Genomic DNA, 16,909 nt, shown 5'->3' with positions numbered 1-16,909 from the left:
GCCCTGGAACATGACTTTATTACATAAACTCCAGAATGGTAACACCCAAGGACCCAAAACCAGTGAGAGACAAAGCAGGCTGCTCCCTAAAGTGGAGCGGCACAACTCACCTCACCTTATTCTAAGCTGGCTCCCTGCAGCGCTGACTGTGATTGGACACTCCTGGCTGAGCCCTCTAGCTTGCAAGCAGGACTGGGAAACTGCAAATTCAAGTGATAGTCTGTGATTTTAACAGTTTCAATCTTCCCATGGCGTTAGGCTCTGTAAGGTGGGAAACTGAGGCATGAGTCCAACTAATTTAGGCTTAATCAATTTTTGCCTTTATTTATACATTTTCAGACAATTGTCACTTATGTTTATGCCAGACAGTAAAGAGATAAAAGGGAATAGGTGGGGACCCAAGTTCTGGGAAGCTCTCCTACCCTTCCTGATGGTTGTCTCACACTCTGGCCTCCGGGCTCCTCCTTCAGTCTCATTCCTTCAGTTTCCGGTCTGGAATTTCTCCGATTTGGGCCCTCGTTCACTTGGTTCTTCCACATTTCCACGTTAGAGTCGTTCGCTTTCCTGCAGCCATCGTTATTTAACATCACACATACCCAGTTCTCCATCGATCCACGTTTTCATGATTTGCTTTTCCATCCTCCCGTCTATGCTGTTTGTAGCAGTGTGGCTGCTTACTGTGCCCGGGGGGTAGTTTGAAAGGGTTTTACCCTGCCCTCCTTAGCCCCCTCTTGCAGACCCCGGAAGTACTCCACATCGCCTAGGCTTGACTGGCCAATAAAGTTCACGCAAACCTCAGAGTCCTTAACTGCAAAATAATCCAAAACAGTCTTCAAGGAAGCCCCCAGTCATGAGTGCCACTTGCTTCCGTCAGCTCTCTCTGGCTGGAGCCCAGCCCTTTGGCCCTAATTCCAAGTTTGTGTGCGTGCGTTCCTTCCTTTCCTTTCTCTCTCTCAACCAGATACACCTCTGCATCTTCCTCCTGCCTTTTATATTAGACCACCTGGTTCCCCTCAGGTGGGCGCCATCCTGTAATCAGGATTGGTTTAGCCCCAAGCTCTCCAGCCTATGGGCAAGGCACCCTGTTAGTTATCAAACTAACGCACCGTCCTCCTTCTTTGCCATTCAGCAATTGGCCTCGTGTTTTGGTATCATCGTCCGCTCCGCATGGGTCATCCTCAGTTATTTGTTGTCACCTTGATTTTAGCTACTGCTTCTCACTGAGGTGCCAACGGGAGAGCTCTCGCCCGTCAGCTTAGAGCATCTCCTCAAAGTGCTACCCTGCCCTGTCAGCATATTTTAAGCTTTTCCAAATGTGGGTTTTCAGGGGACCTTTGCCAACATCTAGCATCCTGCTTGGCAAACCATTGAAAAGCCTTGTCTGTAATTTTGCCTGTTGCGTTTTGGAGGTACTTCATTTGGCGTTAGGGCCTAGATACTGAATTGTTCCCCAGCCACGCGGTACGTACAGCAGGCTCCTCCACCGGGAAGTGGCTTTTGAGAGAGGGAGCATGGATGCCCTTTCCTACCTGATAATGCCCCCCTCTGTGTTTGTTCCCCCTCCCAGGACCGTCTCCATCTGCTGCCGCTCAAGGGAGACTCGCCCAATCGACCCGCCTGGCCACTCCGGCGTCTCAAGCCTGGATTAAGCGAATGGGTCGCGGTTCAGTGCCCTCGATCGGCCGCCGTTGGAAAGCTTGTGTGCGTGCCGAAGATTCCCACCGCTGCCCCCTGGCCTGAGGAGACGGGGAGGGGCCCTGCGTGCTCATCCAGGAAGACCCGCCCTCCCCGCCCCCATCAAAGGCGGTTCCCATCCTCTTCTTCCTCACGCCAGTGAGATCTGAAGGCGGGGCGTCAGCAAGGGCAGAGCCATGGATGAGGGGTTCAGGGACCGCACGGCCTTCATCCGGGGGGCGAAGGACATTGCCAAGGAGGTGAAGAAGCATGCCACTAAGAAGGTGGGCAAGGGCGTGGACCGCGTGCAGGACGAATACACCAAGCGCTCCTACTCCCGTTTCGAGGAGGACGACGACGAGGAGGATTACCAGCCCCAGGACGGCTACTACCGTGGCGAGTCGGCCAACGACGAGGAAGGGGCCTCCAGCGATGCCACCGAAGGGCACGACGAGGACGACGAGATCTACGAGGGCGAGTACCAGGGCATCCCCCGCAATGACTCCCTGAAGGCCGGGGACCAGCTGGCCGACAACCAGCAGGTGGTGAGCGAGTTCAGAGACTTCGAGGACCTGGAAGGGGACAAGAAGAAGGACAAGGAGGAGCTGGCCCAGCAGTACGAGCTAATCCTGCAGGAGTGCGGCCACGGGCGCTTCCAGTGGACGCTGTACTTTGTGCTGGGGCTGGCCCTCATGGCCGACGGCGTGGAGGTCTTCGTGGTGGGCTTTGTCCTCCCCAGCGCCGAGAAGGACATGTGCTTGTCAGACTCCAACAAAGGCATGCTGGGTAAGTCCTTGGGATGCCAGGAGGGAAGGGGGTGGGACGCTGACCCTCGAAGGGGAAAGAGGCATTCTGGGGGATGGTGTTCCCGGAGGGAGCCTAGCAACCATAGGCCCGAAGCAGTGCATGCTGGGAAGGGGGGTAGGGAGATATGGGCACTCCCTTTGGCTCGGGGTGGAGTGAGGTCCTCGTGAGCTGAAAGTTCGTTTGGCAACCCCACCCCTCTTGGTGTCCTGCTCCCAAATGCACGTGGGAGTGCTCTGCTGTGGGTGACAGTCATTTTGAGTGCCTAGCACTCTCATGGTTAGCGCATTGCCGGGTTCAAGCCTTTTTTGGGGAGGGGGGAACCCCCCTTGCTACAAAGCCTTTCAGTTGGGTCCGTCCACCCCCACTCCACCTGCAAGGCTCAGGATTTAGTGTGCAGAGAGCCCCCTCCCTGCCCCCAAGCTCCTATGAGATTAGAGTAATTGGTGTGTGCGGTGGGATAGCGGATGGGGTTTTGCAGAAACCCTGAGTTGCACTCCTGCCAAGGCCACAGTAAAAGGGGGAGGACACTGGCCCTGAGTGGGAGTTCAGATTCTGGTCTCCCAGCTGGTGTGACGCAGCTCCGTACCATGCTGGTGGGAGCAAAAGTAGTAAAAGTGGCTCCCAGCCCCAGGCAGACCCCTGTTGGTTTAGGAGCACAGGTTGAACCCACCCTGGGTTGTACCATTGCAGGGGGCACACGGGGCGTGGCCGGAATGGGATCCGGGCCCCAATCAGCCAGGCGTGTCTGCGATTTTGTTTTTCTTTTGGCCCATGGCTGCAGGCCACCTTTGAAAGCTGGGAGAGGGTTAGTCAGCTTTCGCTCCCACTCCCCTAGCACATGGCAACTGGGGTTTCTGCCCTGGCTGTGCTGTGTGAACAGAGGGTAGTCTTGCTCCACAGGGAGTCGGGCAATTTGCTTTCCCAGTGGGTGCACTCTGCCCTCCTCCCGCCCCTCCAATGGGGGTTTTTGGTTTTGGCTCATGTTATTTCTGCAGCAGCTCCTGTGTGCGTGCCTGAGGCATGCCACTGCTCCCTGGTGGATGGAATCGGATCTCCCAAGCTCTGTGTCATAGCCCCTGTACTGCTAACAGCTGATGGGGATTCTAAAGCAGCAGGGACCTGGCTTTTCGGGGTGGGAGGTTGAGTTCTATCTGCCCTGCGCCGTATTGAAATCCATCAAGTCCTTGGTAGTCCTGGATTTGGTTTGTCAGGGCTCTTCACCTCTTTGTAGGAGAATCTCAAAGTGTCTTACAGGTCAGACCCCATGATCCATCCCCTAAGGCTGGTCAATATCCTCCCCCTGGGAAGCAGCGAAGTGAAATGACTTGGGTCTTGCACACAGTTAGTCAGAGAGCTGGGAATAGGACCTAGGGGTCCTGACTCCCACAGGCTGCTGCTCTAACCACTAGACCTCGCCCTCCTCCCAAAACCGGGATTGGAACCCAGGAGTCCGGACTCTCAGCCCCTCCCCCGGCTTTGAGACGTGCACGCTCTGTCCTGAGTCCGTTGCGTGTCCCTGACTGTCTGGTCCCGGTGGCTAAAGGCCAGCAGCTCTCGGGGGTCTCCTCCCAACCCCTGCACAGCCATGAAGACGGGCTCTCGGGAACTAGCCAGCTGGCGCCTGGCTCTCTCCTGAGTGGGTCCCTGCGGCTTTGATTCCTGCTGAGTCAGTGCCGGCGTCCGCGTGACGGGAGCCCGGTGGGAAAGGCCGCTGCACCTGGGAGACGCAGGCCCAAGGAAGCTTGGGGCAGGGGGGGGCGGCCTGGGACCAATATTGGTAGCTTGTGGATTTGATCCAGCTTGGGACAAACCGGAACCCACCCCCCCGCCAGCTACTGTGTCTGCTGCTTAAGCTGGGAGAGCCTCCATGACCCATGTGCCTTCCTCACCATGAACGTCCCAGACAGAGCCAACGGTGGGCCTGGGGAGCCCTGAGGGGTGGGGGGTACCTGTGCCCTGTGCCGCATCTCTGGCTAACTAGAGCATTGGAGTCTGGAGGGGCTTTCGGTCCAGAGCTGAATCCACTGCAAGATCCTCGGCTACCAGGCCCCGGCTCCAAGACCAGAGTGCACGGGCCAGGGAGGATGCGCTGGCCTCCCCTTGGAGGCAGTGCCCCCTAGCGGGTAGAGACAGTGTGCCCCAGCTGTGTGGGGGAAGGGGGTGCAGCTCCTGAGTCCCCCCACCCCGAGAGGCTGTTTCAGGGGACGCCCCTCCCTCTCAGCTGGGTATGGCAGCATCCTCGCCTGGACCAGGCCTTCGCGTTTGGGTTGCACGGAAGTGGCTAGCGGCTCTTCTGGGCCGTTGCTTTTTTCTTCAGCCCAGACTGAGATCCCAGATCTCCCTCCGTGTCCATCCCTTTGGAGGGGGTGAGCGGGCTCCGTCCCCGGTTAGCACAGCCACCCTTGCTGCAGTCAGAGCTGCACCCGGGTTGCCACCTCCTCTGGGGGATGGGGTGTTGCCTTCCCACCGCAGGCAGGCAGGGATCCGCTCCGGGCAGCGCGGCTGTAACCTAGGAGCTAGGAGAGGAAGCCCCGTGACCCCTAGGGAAGGGTTCTGCGTAGGTCCCTGGGGGACTAAGGCTGTGCCGTGCCAGTGGCTGATGCTATCCCTCCAGAATGTCAAATGCCGAGTCAATGAACTGAGCCTCCCCAGGAAATGGGCCTGCAGCGTTATCCCTGCTTTACACATGGGGAAACCGAGGCAGATACTGGGGCGGTGACTTGCCCTAGGTCACCCAGCAAATTGGTGAAGGAGCTGGGAGTAGAAGCCAGGAATCCTGACACCCAGTCCTCTGCGGTAACCACTTGCCCCTACTCCCCTCCGAGAGCTTGGAACAGAACCCCAGAGCCAACTGTCTACGGCGAAGGAGCAGTGGGAACTGTGCGGGCAGGGCCCTGTCTGACCCTAATCACCATAGTGTATCAGTACCTGAGTCATGAAAGGACTGGGCCTCCCAACCCCCTGTGAGCTAGGGCAGTGCTGTTAAGCCCCACAGTTACAGGTGGGGAAACTGAGGCACAGAGCAGCAAGTGACTTGCCCAAGGTCACGCAGCAAGTTCCTGGCAGAGCCGGGACTTGAATGCGGGTCTCCTGAGCCCCCGGCTGGTGCTCTAACCAGTAGGCAAGCTGTCCCCTTGAGCTGCCCGATATGCTGTCCTTTGCTGCCTCCCAGCTTCCTATGCTGGCCCTGGCTGGCTTGGGAGGCGGGGGGCAGCCTGGGGTGGGGGATCCTGTTCCATACAGGCCCGGTCAGTAGCCGCCTCTCCCTAGTGAGTGGCAGAGCACTGGCCGCGGGAGGAAGCGCTGTTGGGTGGGGGGTGATGGCCGGGGTGTAGTCAGACAGCAGAGCTTTAAATAAAGTGCTGCTTCCCCTCCAGAGTGTTACAGCCAGCGAAGCAGAGCGTGGGCTGGAGCCCGGGGTGCGCTGGGCGAGGGAGTTCTCTTTCCTTCAAGTCTAGGTTCAATAACTGGGGAAGGATTCATCCCTCTCGCTTCCTATGAGAGCGGGCTGCGAGAGGGAGCGTGGTCTAGTGGGGAGAGCAGGAAGGGACCAGGAACCCCAGGACTCTGGGTTCTAGTCTCTGCTCTGGGCGGGCAGTGGTGTCTAGTGGTTAGAGTCAGGGGGCCTAGTGGTAGAGTGAGGGGCTTGGGTGCCCCATAGTCTCTCCCAACCTGCAGCCCCCTGCTATCCCAGCCCCGGGCTTCCCCCAGCTCTGCCCGTGCCTTTCCATCCCAACCCATGTAGGAGAAATCCCAGGTGGACTGTGAGGTGCGCCCATATTGATATCCTGATGCCCCAGCCTTGTCCTGCGAGGGATGAGAGTGGACGTCAGTCTTTATGGCCGGTTTTTCGTTTTTCTTTTCTGGTGCCCGTAGCTGGGATTTGTAGCCAGGTCTCTGGAGGCTGCGGCCCTCACCCAGGGCACCTGTCGGCTCCTGCCCCCTCTTTCATTTTTAAGTTCTGTTTGACTCCAGTAGTCGAGCCAGGCCAATGACCAGGCGAGTAGCTGGTGAGATGAGGCGCTGCTCTGTGGAGCGTCAGGAGGACTCTTGTAAATCAAACTGCAGTTAGAACCTGGGTCTGGATGGTAGGATTGCCGGCTTGTATTCTGCAAGGGGAATGGGATCTAGGGGGGAGAGCAGGGTTATTTGGGGAGTCAGGACTCCTGGGTTCTGTTCCTGGCTGCGCTATTTCTCCTAAAAGATCGGCTCTCGGAATGATTTTGGAGCAGCTCCCAGGCTTGTGATACGGGAGATCAGAGTAGAGGGGGAAACTGAGGCACAGAGAGGCCAAGCTCTGTAGGATTTGCTCAGTGGTTGGGACGTAGACCAGACCTCTCGTGTCCCCCAACAGGCCTGTAGCCCAGGTGGGATTCGCACCCGGATTGCTTGAATTGCAGGCGAATGATTTCTCCATCAGGCCACACTGCTTTCCTCACCTGACTCTGTCTCCCGGATGGATAATTGTGAGGCTAATGACAGCGAAGGGCTCAGGCAAGCGCCTCGCTTGGTAGAAGCCAGCCGGAAATGGGGGGCGGGGGGCTGGATTTGTAGTCAGGGGTGGCTCGTGCTCTGAAATCCCTTTGGAGGCTGCGGCGGGCGAGAGCTCCCGGCCAGCAGTGACAGTCGGTGACTCACCCCCTGCATCGTCCTCCTCCTCCCTCTGCCGTCCTCAAACACCGGCATAATTTAGCCAATGTGAATGGCCCCCCAGCTTATCTCCCTGCACCACTGACAGCCCCTCCAGACCTCGGCACTGCCGCAAAGGGCTTAGTGGGAATTAATTCCATATGAAAGCAAGCAGGAGGAAATCTTGCCTGAGCGGCTGCAGAGAAGAGGAGTGAAGGGGTGGGGCTGCTATAATTGGGGAGGGGGGGGCAGGAGTCTGGGAACCCGGGGAAGGCCCAGAGCAGCCTGGATTTCAAGCGAGTTTTGTGCTAGAGGAAGGCACCGGATTGACGCCCCCAGCACGCGGCGATTTGAGCAGGTGCAGGCCGCACTGCGGCAAAGCTCGCTCTCCCGCCCACCTCCAGCACTGCCCGTCACAGCCCTGAGCGGGAGCTACCCCCCCTTGAAAGAGCCGTGGAGATGGGGAAGGGAGTCCCCCCTCCCACTTGTGGGGCGCTCAGTCTCCACGACCCTTTCAATCCTTGGCCTGTCTGCGGAGTCCGTCCGCCCAGGGGCTGTGAGCGGGGCACCTCCCTGTCCTGCTAGGAACTAGACTGAGCCCCAGCAAACTCGTCGCATGCAGGCGTCGCCAGACGACAGCCACGCCCGGGCCTGAGCGTGAAAAGCACCTTCGCCCCATCCCCCTGGCCCAGCCCCCAGGAGCTGCTTGGTCGCTGCTTGGTGTGGCCCTCTGGAGATCTCCAGCTGCGAGAGCTGTTGTTGGCCCCGTGCATAGGGCAGGGCAGGAGTGCGCGTGCATGGGGATGCGTGCAAGACGAGACACGGGCAGGGGGTGGGGTGTGCAGGATGAGCACAGGTGGAGGGATAAGCAGGGGGAGGGCGTGTGTGCGTGTGCCAGGGGCCTCGTGTGTGCAGGGGAAACATGCGTGTGTCTGTGTGGAACCACGAGGCAGCGCCCAGCTGTGCGGGAGGCTGGTTCCCGTTCGCGTTTGCTTAGCGGCCGGCCCGGCCCCTTGCGTTGCCCCTTCCAGCGCTTTAGGGAGATAGTCACTTGCACTGACGGGATCTGGGCTGTGGAGCGGTTCGTCGGGGAAGCTCCTCGTCCTGCCCTGTGCTCCCCATCCCCAGAGGACTCCGGCCCTTTCAGTGAACTCCCACTGGCGGGGCCCGGCATGAACTCTGGAAGCAGTTGCCAGGAATGTCTAGCTGCTAATTCAGTGCTTGGATTTGCTTGGGCCTCTCTCCGTGGTCCCCCTCCCAGAGCTGGGAATAGAACCCAGGAGTCCTGACTCCCAGCCCCCCTGCTTTAGCCACTAGACCCAACTCCCCTCCCACCACTGGACTAAAAAACCCAGGAGTCCTGACTCCCAGCCCCCCTGCTTTAGCCACTAGACCCAACTCCCCTCCCACCACTGGACTAAAAAACCCAGGAGTTCTGACTCCCAGCCCCCCTGCTTTAGCCCCTCCCAGAGCTGGGAATAGAACCCAGGAGTCCAGTTTACCCCCTGCCTCTCGGTGTAGCTCACCCCAGGACTAATAACTACAGTTCCCTCCCCACCCATGGTTCCCAGGACACGTGTTCTGAATTGGCTGATGACAGCCCCGGTCCTGGCCCGTGCCTGGCTGTCTGCGGATCTTGAGGACTAATTCCTTAGGCTTCAGAGTCTCTCCCTTTGATAAGCCACCGTCTGTAACCCTGAGTCTGCCAGTCACTGGCATGTCCCCTCATCAGCTCCTCTCTCCCCCAGCACCCTTAGCAGCAGCCGGAGCATTTCCTTCCCGTGCTTCGCACTGCGCTGCACATCTCATTACGGGGGAGGCTGGCTTTATTCTCTGCCTCCCTCGCTGGCCCTGCAGGCTTCCCGGAAAAGGCCCATCTCTCATGCCCCCCCAGTCCAGCCACCTTTCCGAAGCATGTGCCTTGTGCTCGGATGAAAGGGCCTGTGGCAGGGGCGCGGTCAGGACTCTGCCTGTCTTCTGAGCATGGGGGGAGGCGGGGAGCTGTTTCTGCAAAGGGTCAGATCAACTCCACTTCCACCATCGCTCTTGGAGCCGGTGCGCAGGGGGATATAGGGCTCTGGCTGAACATGCTCGGGGGGCGCTGCAAACACTCTGCTCGGAAACGTTTTCCCTGTGTGTCTCCCTCCTCTCCTCGCTTTACTTGATGTACCCCAGTAGTCTGCAGGAACGGTTACCCCGTAGCCCCAAGTGCGGCCGAGGTGGCTGGGGGCTCTTACTGGAGAACAGTGTAGTGTTTGTCTTTAGGGAGGCTGTGCCCAAAAAGAACCATGAGTGGTTTGTTCCTCCCCCGCCATGGCTGAGCCCCCAATTCTGGTGGGCTTTGGGGCGCACCTCTGTCGGTGTCGAAGAGCTCCTCCGTGCCAGCTGCAGGGCAGAGCGGTGTTGGGATGTCACGCTGCGGCGCTTGACAGTGCCGAATTCAAACGTAAACGTGACCGATAAAGCCATTGGGTTTGTTACCATGCTGCGCTTCCGGGGCGCGGAGGACAGGGCCTCCTGCAGACCAGCGATCTTTCTTGTAAGCCCCGCAGAGCTGGCTGGGTCTGTGCCTGGGTCCCACCTGGGGCCGTGCTCTTGGCAGCTGTTGTGAGCTCAGCCGGATTAAGTGGCATCGGAATCTGGTTGGGAGACTTCCAACGGGGCGACTTGACCCTGGTGCCCTTCCCTTTGAAGCCACGGCCTGGGCAAGGTGGTGCCAGGGGCCCTATGGTCACACGAGGCTTTACCCCAGTGCAAGTAGGAGAGCCAGGACTCTGAACAGCTGCCGTGCACTTAAAGGCTCCAAGCATTGGAAGGGAAGGTTCAGAGGAAACGGAGCTGGAGAGAGGGGAGCCCCCTGCAATACACAGCAGGAATCCAGGATGGGTGGGAGTTTGGAGCTGGGTTGGTGGAGGAGCCAGGGGGCGAGAAGGACGAATCAGCCCTTGGCTGCTCCTGGTTCGGATCCTCCAGGAGGCGCGAGGCGGCTGTTGGAAACCAGAGTGGGGGCTTGCGTCCCCTGCCAGTGCTCAGTGCAGCACGCAGGGCGATGGGGATCCAGCGGCAGGTCAAACTACTGAGCACGGGTGCTGCGAAGGACTGAGCCCCGGGGGAACCTGTGACGCGAGGGGGCAGTCAGGGGGCACCTTGCACCTTGGGCGGGGCGTGTGGCCGCGTTGCAAGCTTATTGGAGGCTATGCAGGGCAATGCAGCTGGGTTTCCCTGGCATGAAGGGGGAGATGGGCCTCACGCGCCCGGCTCTGGTTGGCATGTGGATTCTGCTGTGGGAGCTGGGCCCCATCAGCCTGGGGACTTCCAGGTGGATCTGGCCGCTGGGTGCGATACGCTGCTTCCAATCAGCAGGTGGGGTGGGGGGAGGACAGACCCCAGGGCCGGTGGTGGAGGAGCCAGATGGGGTATAAGCGGGATGCAGCAACGGGGAGTGGAGAGAAGCCATTTCTGGATCCCTGGTGCTGGAGGGAAAGGGTGGCTGAGAGGGGACAGTCCCCGTGTCCCATTCCCGTCCCCTGTGCCAGCCGTTTGATTATTTACCATTGTGGTAGCATCTAGCAGCCACAAGCATGGATCCCTATTGTGTGGGGTGCTGTACGGGCCGTGGGCTGGGACCCCCCTCCAGTGCGGGGTGCTGTACGGGCCATGGGCTGGGACCCCCCTCCAGTGCAGGGTGCTGTACGGGCCATGGGCTGGGACCCCCCTCCAGTGCACGGTGCTGTACGGGCTGTGGCCTGCACATCCCCCCACCCCCCCGTGCAGGGTGCTGTACGGGCCATGGGCTGGGACACTCCACTCCCCCGACTTCCGGGGCACTGTACAGGCACATAACCAAGAGCTGGGCCCTACCCCAAAGAGCTACCAATCTAAGATGGGAGATTTGCTCCTGGGGCGCAGACCCGAGACCTGGCAGCATGGGCACTGAAGGCTGCTCCCGAAGGAAACAAATCATGCCCGGGCGGACGAGCACAACCTCTTCCTTTAGGGTTGAATTGAGGGGCAATCTCTGCTCTCCCTGTGTGTCCCCCCCAGCCCTGGATTCAATGGGATGGAGCCTGGGTGGAGGACAGTTTCTGGCTGGATTAAGTGGGAGGAGACTGGACAACCTGCTGGAAAATGCCCCCTACGGGAACAATCCTGCACCAGCCTCGAGGTTCCGCCAGGTCGTTCCATCTCAAACGTCTCTGGCCCTGATTCGCAGGGTACGCCTGTGCTGCCGTCATGGGGTGTGGTCTGCGCCAGCTTCCCTCTAGCCAGCCTGAGTATCCATCGCTGTGCAACCACAGCAGCGTGGCCTTCAGTTCCAGCCCGCCCCTGTACCCTGGCTCCCTCCTCGGAGGGCTAGCCTAGGCTGCAGCCTGCTGGTGCAGCTTCACTGCTAGTGGTACCCGAGCCAGCTAGATCAAAGCTCCCGCCTCTGCTGTGTGGACGTACCGCTAGTCACACTCCGGCAGCACAAAGGGGGTGGAAACAGCCCTCTGAGAATCCTACCCCCATGCAAAGGCCTTCCCAGCTGGTGCAGAGCTGGCATACGGGCCTTGCACCCGCCCTGTTCCCAGCCCCCGGCGTGGGGGTGGATTAGGGGCGTGGCTAGAGAGCACTGCACTATGGGGAGCCTTTTGATTCCTATGGGAAACAGAATGTGAGTTAGAGCAGCCCCGAGGCTGCTGTAATTTACACCAGGGTTGGACAGAATGACCCCAGAATATGTGGGGTGGGTAAAGGGGCTTAGGAGCTCTCTTACCTCCCTGCCCCAAGTGTAGGAAGGGCAGGACCATTAATCAGGCACCCTGGTTCCAAAGCCGTATGGCTCCTGCCAGCTGTAGGCTCGATCGCTTGAGGAATGGGGTTCTTCCTGGCTCCATTTGGAAATGTAGATGCCCCCTTGCCACATGTTCCTCCTTCCCTGAATCCCCCCCCAATCTCTCCAGAAGAAAATGGTTGTGGCTTTTTGCTCTTCCATGAGGCCTGTCACCTTGTATCACGCTGACGCATGGCCCTGTGACTGCAGCTCAAATCGAAATGAAAGGCAGGATAAAAATAGTTGCTTCTCCTCTGCGTGTGCTCTGCCTCCCGGCAGTCCGCTGCTTTGCTGTGGTGGCAGGCTTCCCACCCCGCCAATAAGCCAGTTCTTCCGGCCCAGGAGCCCATCTGGACTTTGTCTCTTAGTTTTGCTAGTCAGGGCTGGTTTATGATTTCTCATTGGGCAATTTCTCCCCTGTGTTTTAAGTGGATTCAGCACTGGCGAAAGGGCTGGTTTGACCGCCCCGCAGACCAGCGCCTCCTATGCACGCAACTAGGATAGGCGTCGGGGTGAGCTTCCCCTAAATACGGCCCGTCGCGGTCATGCCCCAACCCTGCCCTGCAGGATTCACTTTCTGGGCCTGTGCAGTCCCGGTGGGGACCCAGTCTTCCAGCTGGAGCCACCAGCAGCTGCGTGGACTGGAGAAGGATCAAGGCATCACAGACCCTGTTTCAAGGCGCGATCTTTAGGGCAGGGCATGGGCGCCTGTGCTGAAGTTGGCAGGCTTTGTACAGGTTTCCCATTGATTCTCACGAGCAGGATTAGTGTGGCGGGACGTGGGGTGTGGACAGCTCAAGCTTGTACTTATCCCGCTGGTGTTTGCAGACATCGAGAGCGCCTGCATGATGTCCCGGCACCGGTTTGGTCCGACGAGCAGCAACCTCATTCTTCCCATGAATACACTGGTGTAAAACGGGAGTCGGGAGGGGGGTGCAGGAGTCTTTCCCTCATCGCTCTGTTGACTGGTCCTGCAATCCAATCCTTGAGCCCAGACAGACCCTTCCTCGGACCTGCCTGCGTGGATCGATTGCAGGGTTGGGGCCATAGCTTTGGGTTCCCTTTTGGGATGAAAGCCCCTCTGGAAACGTCAGGGAGTCCAGACTGGGTCAGTTCTGTTGGACGTGTCGATTTTCAGGCGAGAAGGGACCGTTCTGATCATCTCGTCTGCCCTCCGGCACAGCCCAGCCTGGAGAACCTCCCCTGGCGATTCCTGCATGGAACCCGTAACTTCTGGTTGAGCTCGGATGTGTCTCTGAGAAAGAGGTGGCCAATCTGGAAGGATGTTGGGAGCTCGGAAAGGGTTCAGAGAAGAGCCACAAAGGTGATTAAAGGATTAGAAAACCTGCTGGAAGCTAAAGCTAGACTGGAAATAAGGTGTAAGTTTTTAACAGGCAGAGTAATTAACTCACCCAGGGTTGCGGTGGATTCTCCATCACGGGCAATTTTAAAATCCAGATGGGATGTTTTTCTACAAGACCTGCTCTAGGAATTATTTTGAAGCAATTCTCTGGCCTGGGTTATCCAGGAGGTCAGGTTAGATGATCAACAATGGTCCCTTCTGGCCTTACATCTATGAATGTAAAGACTCAAGTGATCGAGAATCCCCTATGTCCCTAGGTGCGGTATTCCCGGGGTTCAGACCCCCTCACTGTTGCAAAATGTGTACCTTATTTCTAGTCTGAATTTATCTAGCTTCAGGCCATGTCTACACTATGGGGACTATCCTGGCACAGCTACGGTGCCCTACTATGTTGGCATAACCCCACAGAGTAGACCCAGCCTGAAGCAATGAAAGGGGTTTTTCCATTGGTGTAGGAACACCACCTCCTTGACCAATGGCAGCTAAGTCAATGGAAGAATGCATCCGTTGCTCTAGCTGCATCTACACTGGGGATTAGCAGATTTATTTGGGCATAAGTTTTTTACCCATGACAACTTATGCCCAAATAAATCTGTTAGTCTTTAAGGTGCCACCGGACTCCTCGTTGTTTTTGTGGATACAGACTAACACGGCTACCCCCGATACTGGGGATTAGGTCAATATAGCTACAGTGGTGTGATTCTCTTGCTGAGACGCAGGTTTTCCAGGCCTCAGATCATTCTTGTAGCTCTCTTCTGAACCCTTTCCAATTTGCCAACAGCCTTGTTGAAGTGCAGACCCCAGGACTGGATCCGGCATCCAGCAGCTCCGTGCAAAGCACTGATCTGCAGGGTCTGAAACTGAAAAGAGTGAATGACAATTCTTCAGATTATTTTTTGGAATGAAACGATTCGTTTAACTCATTTTGGGTTGGTTTTCGGTTCTTTCACCTTTTTTTTTTAAAACTAACATTGAAGTAAAATTTGAAATGGAAAATGGTTTTGAATTGAAAAATTGAAAAGTTTTGCTTAAAAAAATGTGGAAATGAAACATTTCAAAATTTGAGCGGGGGGGTTGGGGGGGGCAGGGTTGATTGAAACAATTTAACGAATTTGATACAAATTCGCAAAATGTTTTGGTCAACAAAAAATCTGCATTTTTTTTCATCCTGAAACGATTTCAGATGGAAAATGTTGCCCAGGGCTAGTATCCGTTGACGGTCTCACCAAGGCCTTATACAACGGTGATAACACATCTCTGCTTTTGCTGAGTGTTCTCCACCTTATCCATCCAAGGACTGCATTTCCCCGCCTGCCACCAGCCTTGAGTTTTTCCTGTTTCGTGGGTGGGTTTATGACTATAGCCCGGAATTCAGACATTGTAAAGTTGTTACACCAGCTTGAGTGATTTATTGCTAATATTAGTCCAGTGTTACCTCATTGTTTTGCCTCCAGCTGGTGTATCTTGCCTTATACTTAGAGTGCGAGCTCCTTGGGGGCAGGGACTGGCTCTTTGTTCTGGGTTTGTACAGCACCTTGCACCTGAGGGGCCTGGCCCACGGCTGGGGCTCACGGGCGCAGCCATGATACAAGACAATTAACGCTGACTGTCCCGCGGGGCTTGGAGAGTCCATTTTGCGGCTGGAAAATTGGTTTTGCCCTTGTGCCCTTTGGTCAGGGAATTGACTTGGCGAAAGTCACCCAGCGGGTCAGCAGCAGAGCTAGGAATAGGACGCAGGCCAGCGCCCTCCCCAGGAGCCCACGCAGGCTCCGTAGTTGCCTTCAGCCAGCTGTCTGGGCACTGCGTTGGTGATAGGTGGCTCGTTCTACAGGAGTAGCCAGTGCTTAATTTGGGCCAGGGCCGGCACCTCTGGGCTTGGCAGTTCCTAGCCCCGGCGCCTCTGGGCCCAGGGTCGGTGCTTCCATTTAGGTGACCTAGGCGGTCGCCTAGGGCAACAGGATTTGGGGGGGCGGCATTTTGCCGCCCTTGGCGTCAATTCTGCGGCGGGGGGCCCTTCCGCGCTCCGGGTCTTCGGCGGCAATTCTGCGGCGGGTCCTTCACTCGCTCCGGGACCCGCCGCCGAAGTGCCTCGAGGACCGGGAGCGCGGAAGGACCCCCCGCCTAGGGTGACCAGATGTTCCAATTTTATAGGGACAGTCCCGATTTTGGGATCTTTTTCTTATATAGGCTCCTGTTACCCCCCACCCCCTGTCCCGATTTTTCACACTTGCTGTCTGGTCATCCTACCCCCGCCTAAGGACGGCAAAAACCCTGGCGCTGCTCCTGTCTGGGCCTGCTGCATCAGTTAGGAATGTAAAAAAAATGGCTTGATTTTCATTATAAGTTAAGGCCTGGGAGCAGATGCCTGGCCCCGGTGGGGGTGTGAGTGATTCCAGGCCGTGAGAACTGAGGGGCACGTCACTGGCGGGAGAATCTGGTCTCTGGCTGGCCACGGGCAGCGACCGGGCAAGCGGCAGCCATGAGCGATTGCCATGTGTCCGCCTTGGAGAGCCGTCCCCTGGATTGAACGGGCAGGATTTGGCGAGAACTCCCCTACCATGGTGCAGCCGCGGCATCTCCTGAAAGTGACGTGAAGGGCACGGGGGCCGGGAGAGCCCGCCAGCCTCCAGGGAGGAGTGACTCAGCATGTCTTCTGTGTGTGTGTGTGTGGGGGGGGGGGTTCGTCCTTGTCTCAGACCGCTCACGGGGAGAGGAGCTGGGCACGACGCAGATGAGGGTCTGGCCTGCGTAGGCGGGAGGATGTTTCTCTCCCCCGGGCTAGGCTGACAAGCCCGGGCGGCTGCGGGGGCCGAGTTAGCCCTTTTGGCTTTAGCTGCCTGGTGGGCCGTGAAATCCCCGGGACAAGGGATCAGGATTGTGCTAATCACGCAGGTCGACAGCTGCCGTCGCCGGGGTGCGAACGTGCCGCTTTGGAGCCCCCCCCCACCCACGCTCTGCCACGTCAGGATCGGAGGCTGGGGGTGAAGGGATTCGTTTCCCCTCCGTACTGATGCGATCGGTGGCTCAGAGCTGCACTGCGACACAACTGGCCCCCCCCTGCGCCCCCATCTCCCCCTGTGCTCACCCTACGTTGCAACATTACAGGGACACCCCACTGCACCCCTGTGCTCTGCCCCCTAACTCAACCCTGCAGCATCCCAGGAACCTGCCCACATCTCCATCTGCGCTCAACCCCGTCCCCCCTGCTCATCTCAGCCCTGAAGTGTGACATTGTGTCCTCTGCTCCTCCACTGCCCCTTGGGCCCAGCCCCCCCAGCTCAGTTCTGCAGCATGAAACAGTCCCCTCTGCACCCCCTGTTTCCCCCTGTGCTCTGCCCCCCAGCTCAGCTGTACCCCATAGCACATTTCCCCATTTCCCCCTTCCCATCCCCCGCCATGCCCTGCTCCCAGCTACGGCTGCCCGCCTGGCTGACAGTGCCCCGTGCGGCACAGGGCTGCCCCTCGTACCAGTCCCGTTAGCCAGGGCTCCCCTCGCGCCCCCATCCCCCAGTGGAAGAGAAGTGCAGCAAGAAATTAGCCACGGGTTGCTGGGACAACTTGGGGGATCACAGCCCTTGCTGGCAGGGCAGGCGGGGCGGGGGTGGGTGGGATGGGGGCGCTGG

At 58.2% G+C, this 16,909-nt stretch overlaps 1 protein-coding gene across 2 annotated transcripts in view; it reads left to right on the top strand.

The window, feature by feature from the left end:
* Positions 1–367: 367 nt before the first annotated feature.
* SV2A (synaptic vesicle glycoprotein 2A) overlaps positions 368–16,909 on the top strand; it is a 44,591-nt gene continuing 28,049 nt past the window's right edge. For both annotated transcript variants that reach the window (XM_054010306.1, XM_054010307.1), the window contains exon 1: positions 368–2,460. In XM_054010306.1, the coding sequence (XP_053866281.1) occupies positions 1,872–2,460 (589 nt within the window). In that variant the 5' untranslated portion in view covers positions 368–1,871. The remainder of the gene's footprint in view (positions 2,461–16,909) is intronic.

This window comes from Malaclemys terrapin, chromosome 21 (genome assembly GCF_027887155.1).
Source record: "Malaclemys terrapin pileata isolate rMalTer1 chromosome 21, rMalTer1.hap1, whole genome shotgun sequence".
NCBI classification, from domain to species: domain Eukaryota; kingdom Metazoa; phylum Chordata; order Testudines; family Emydidae; genus Malaclemys; species Malaclemys terrapin.
The sequence above is the reverse complement of the archived record's forward strand: the minus strand, read 5'-3'. Positions and strand labels throughout refer to the sequence as shown.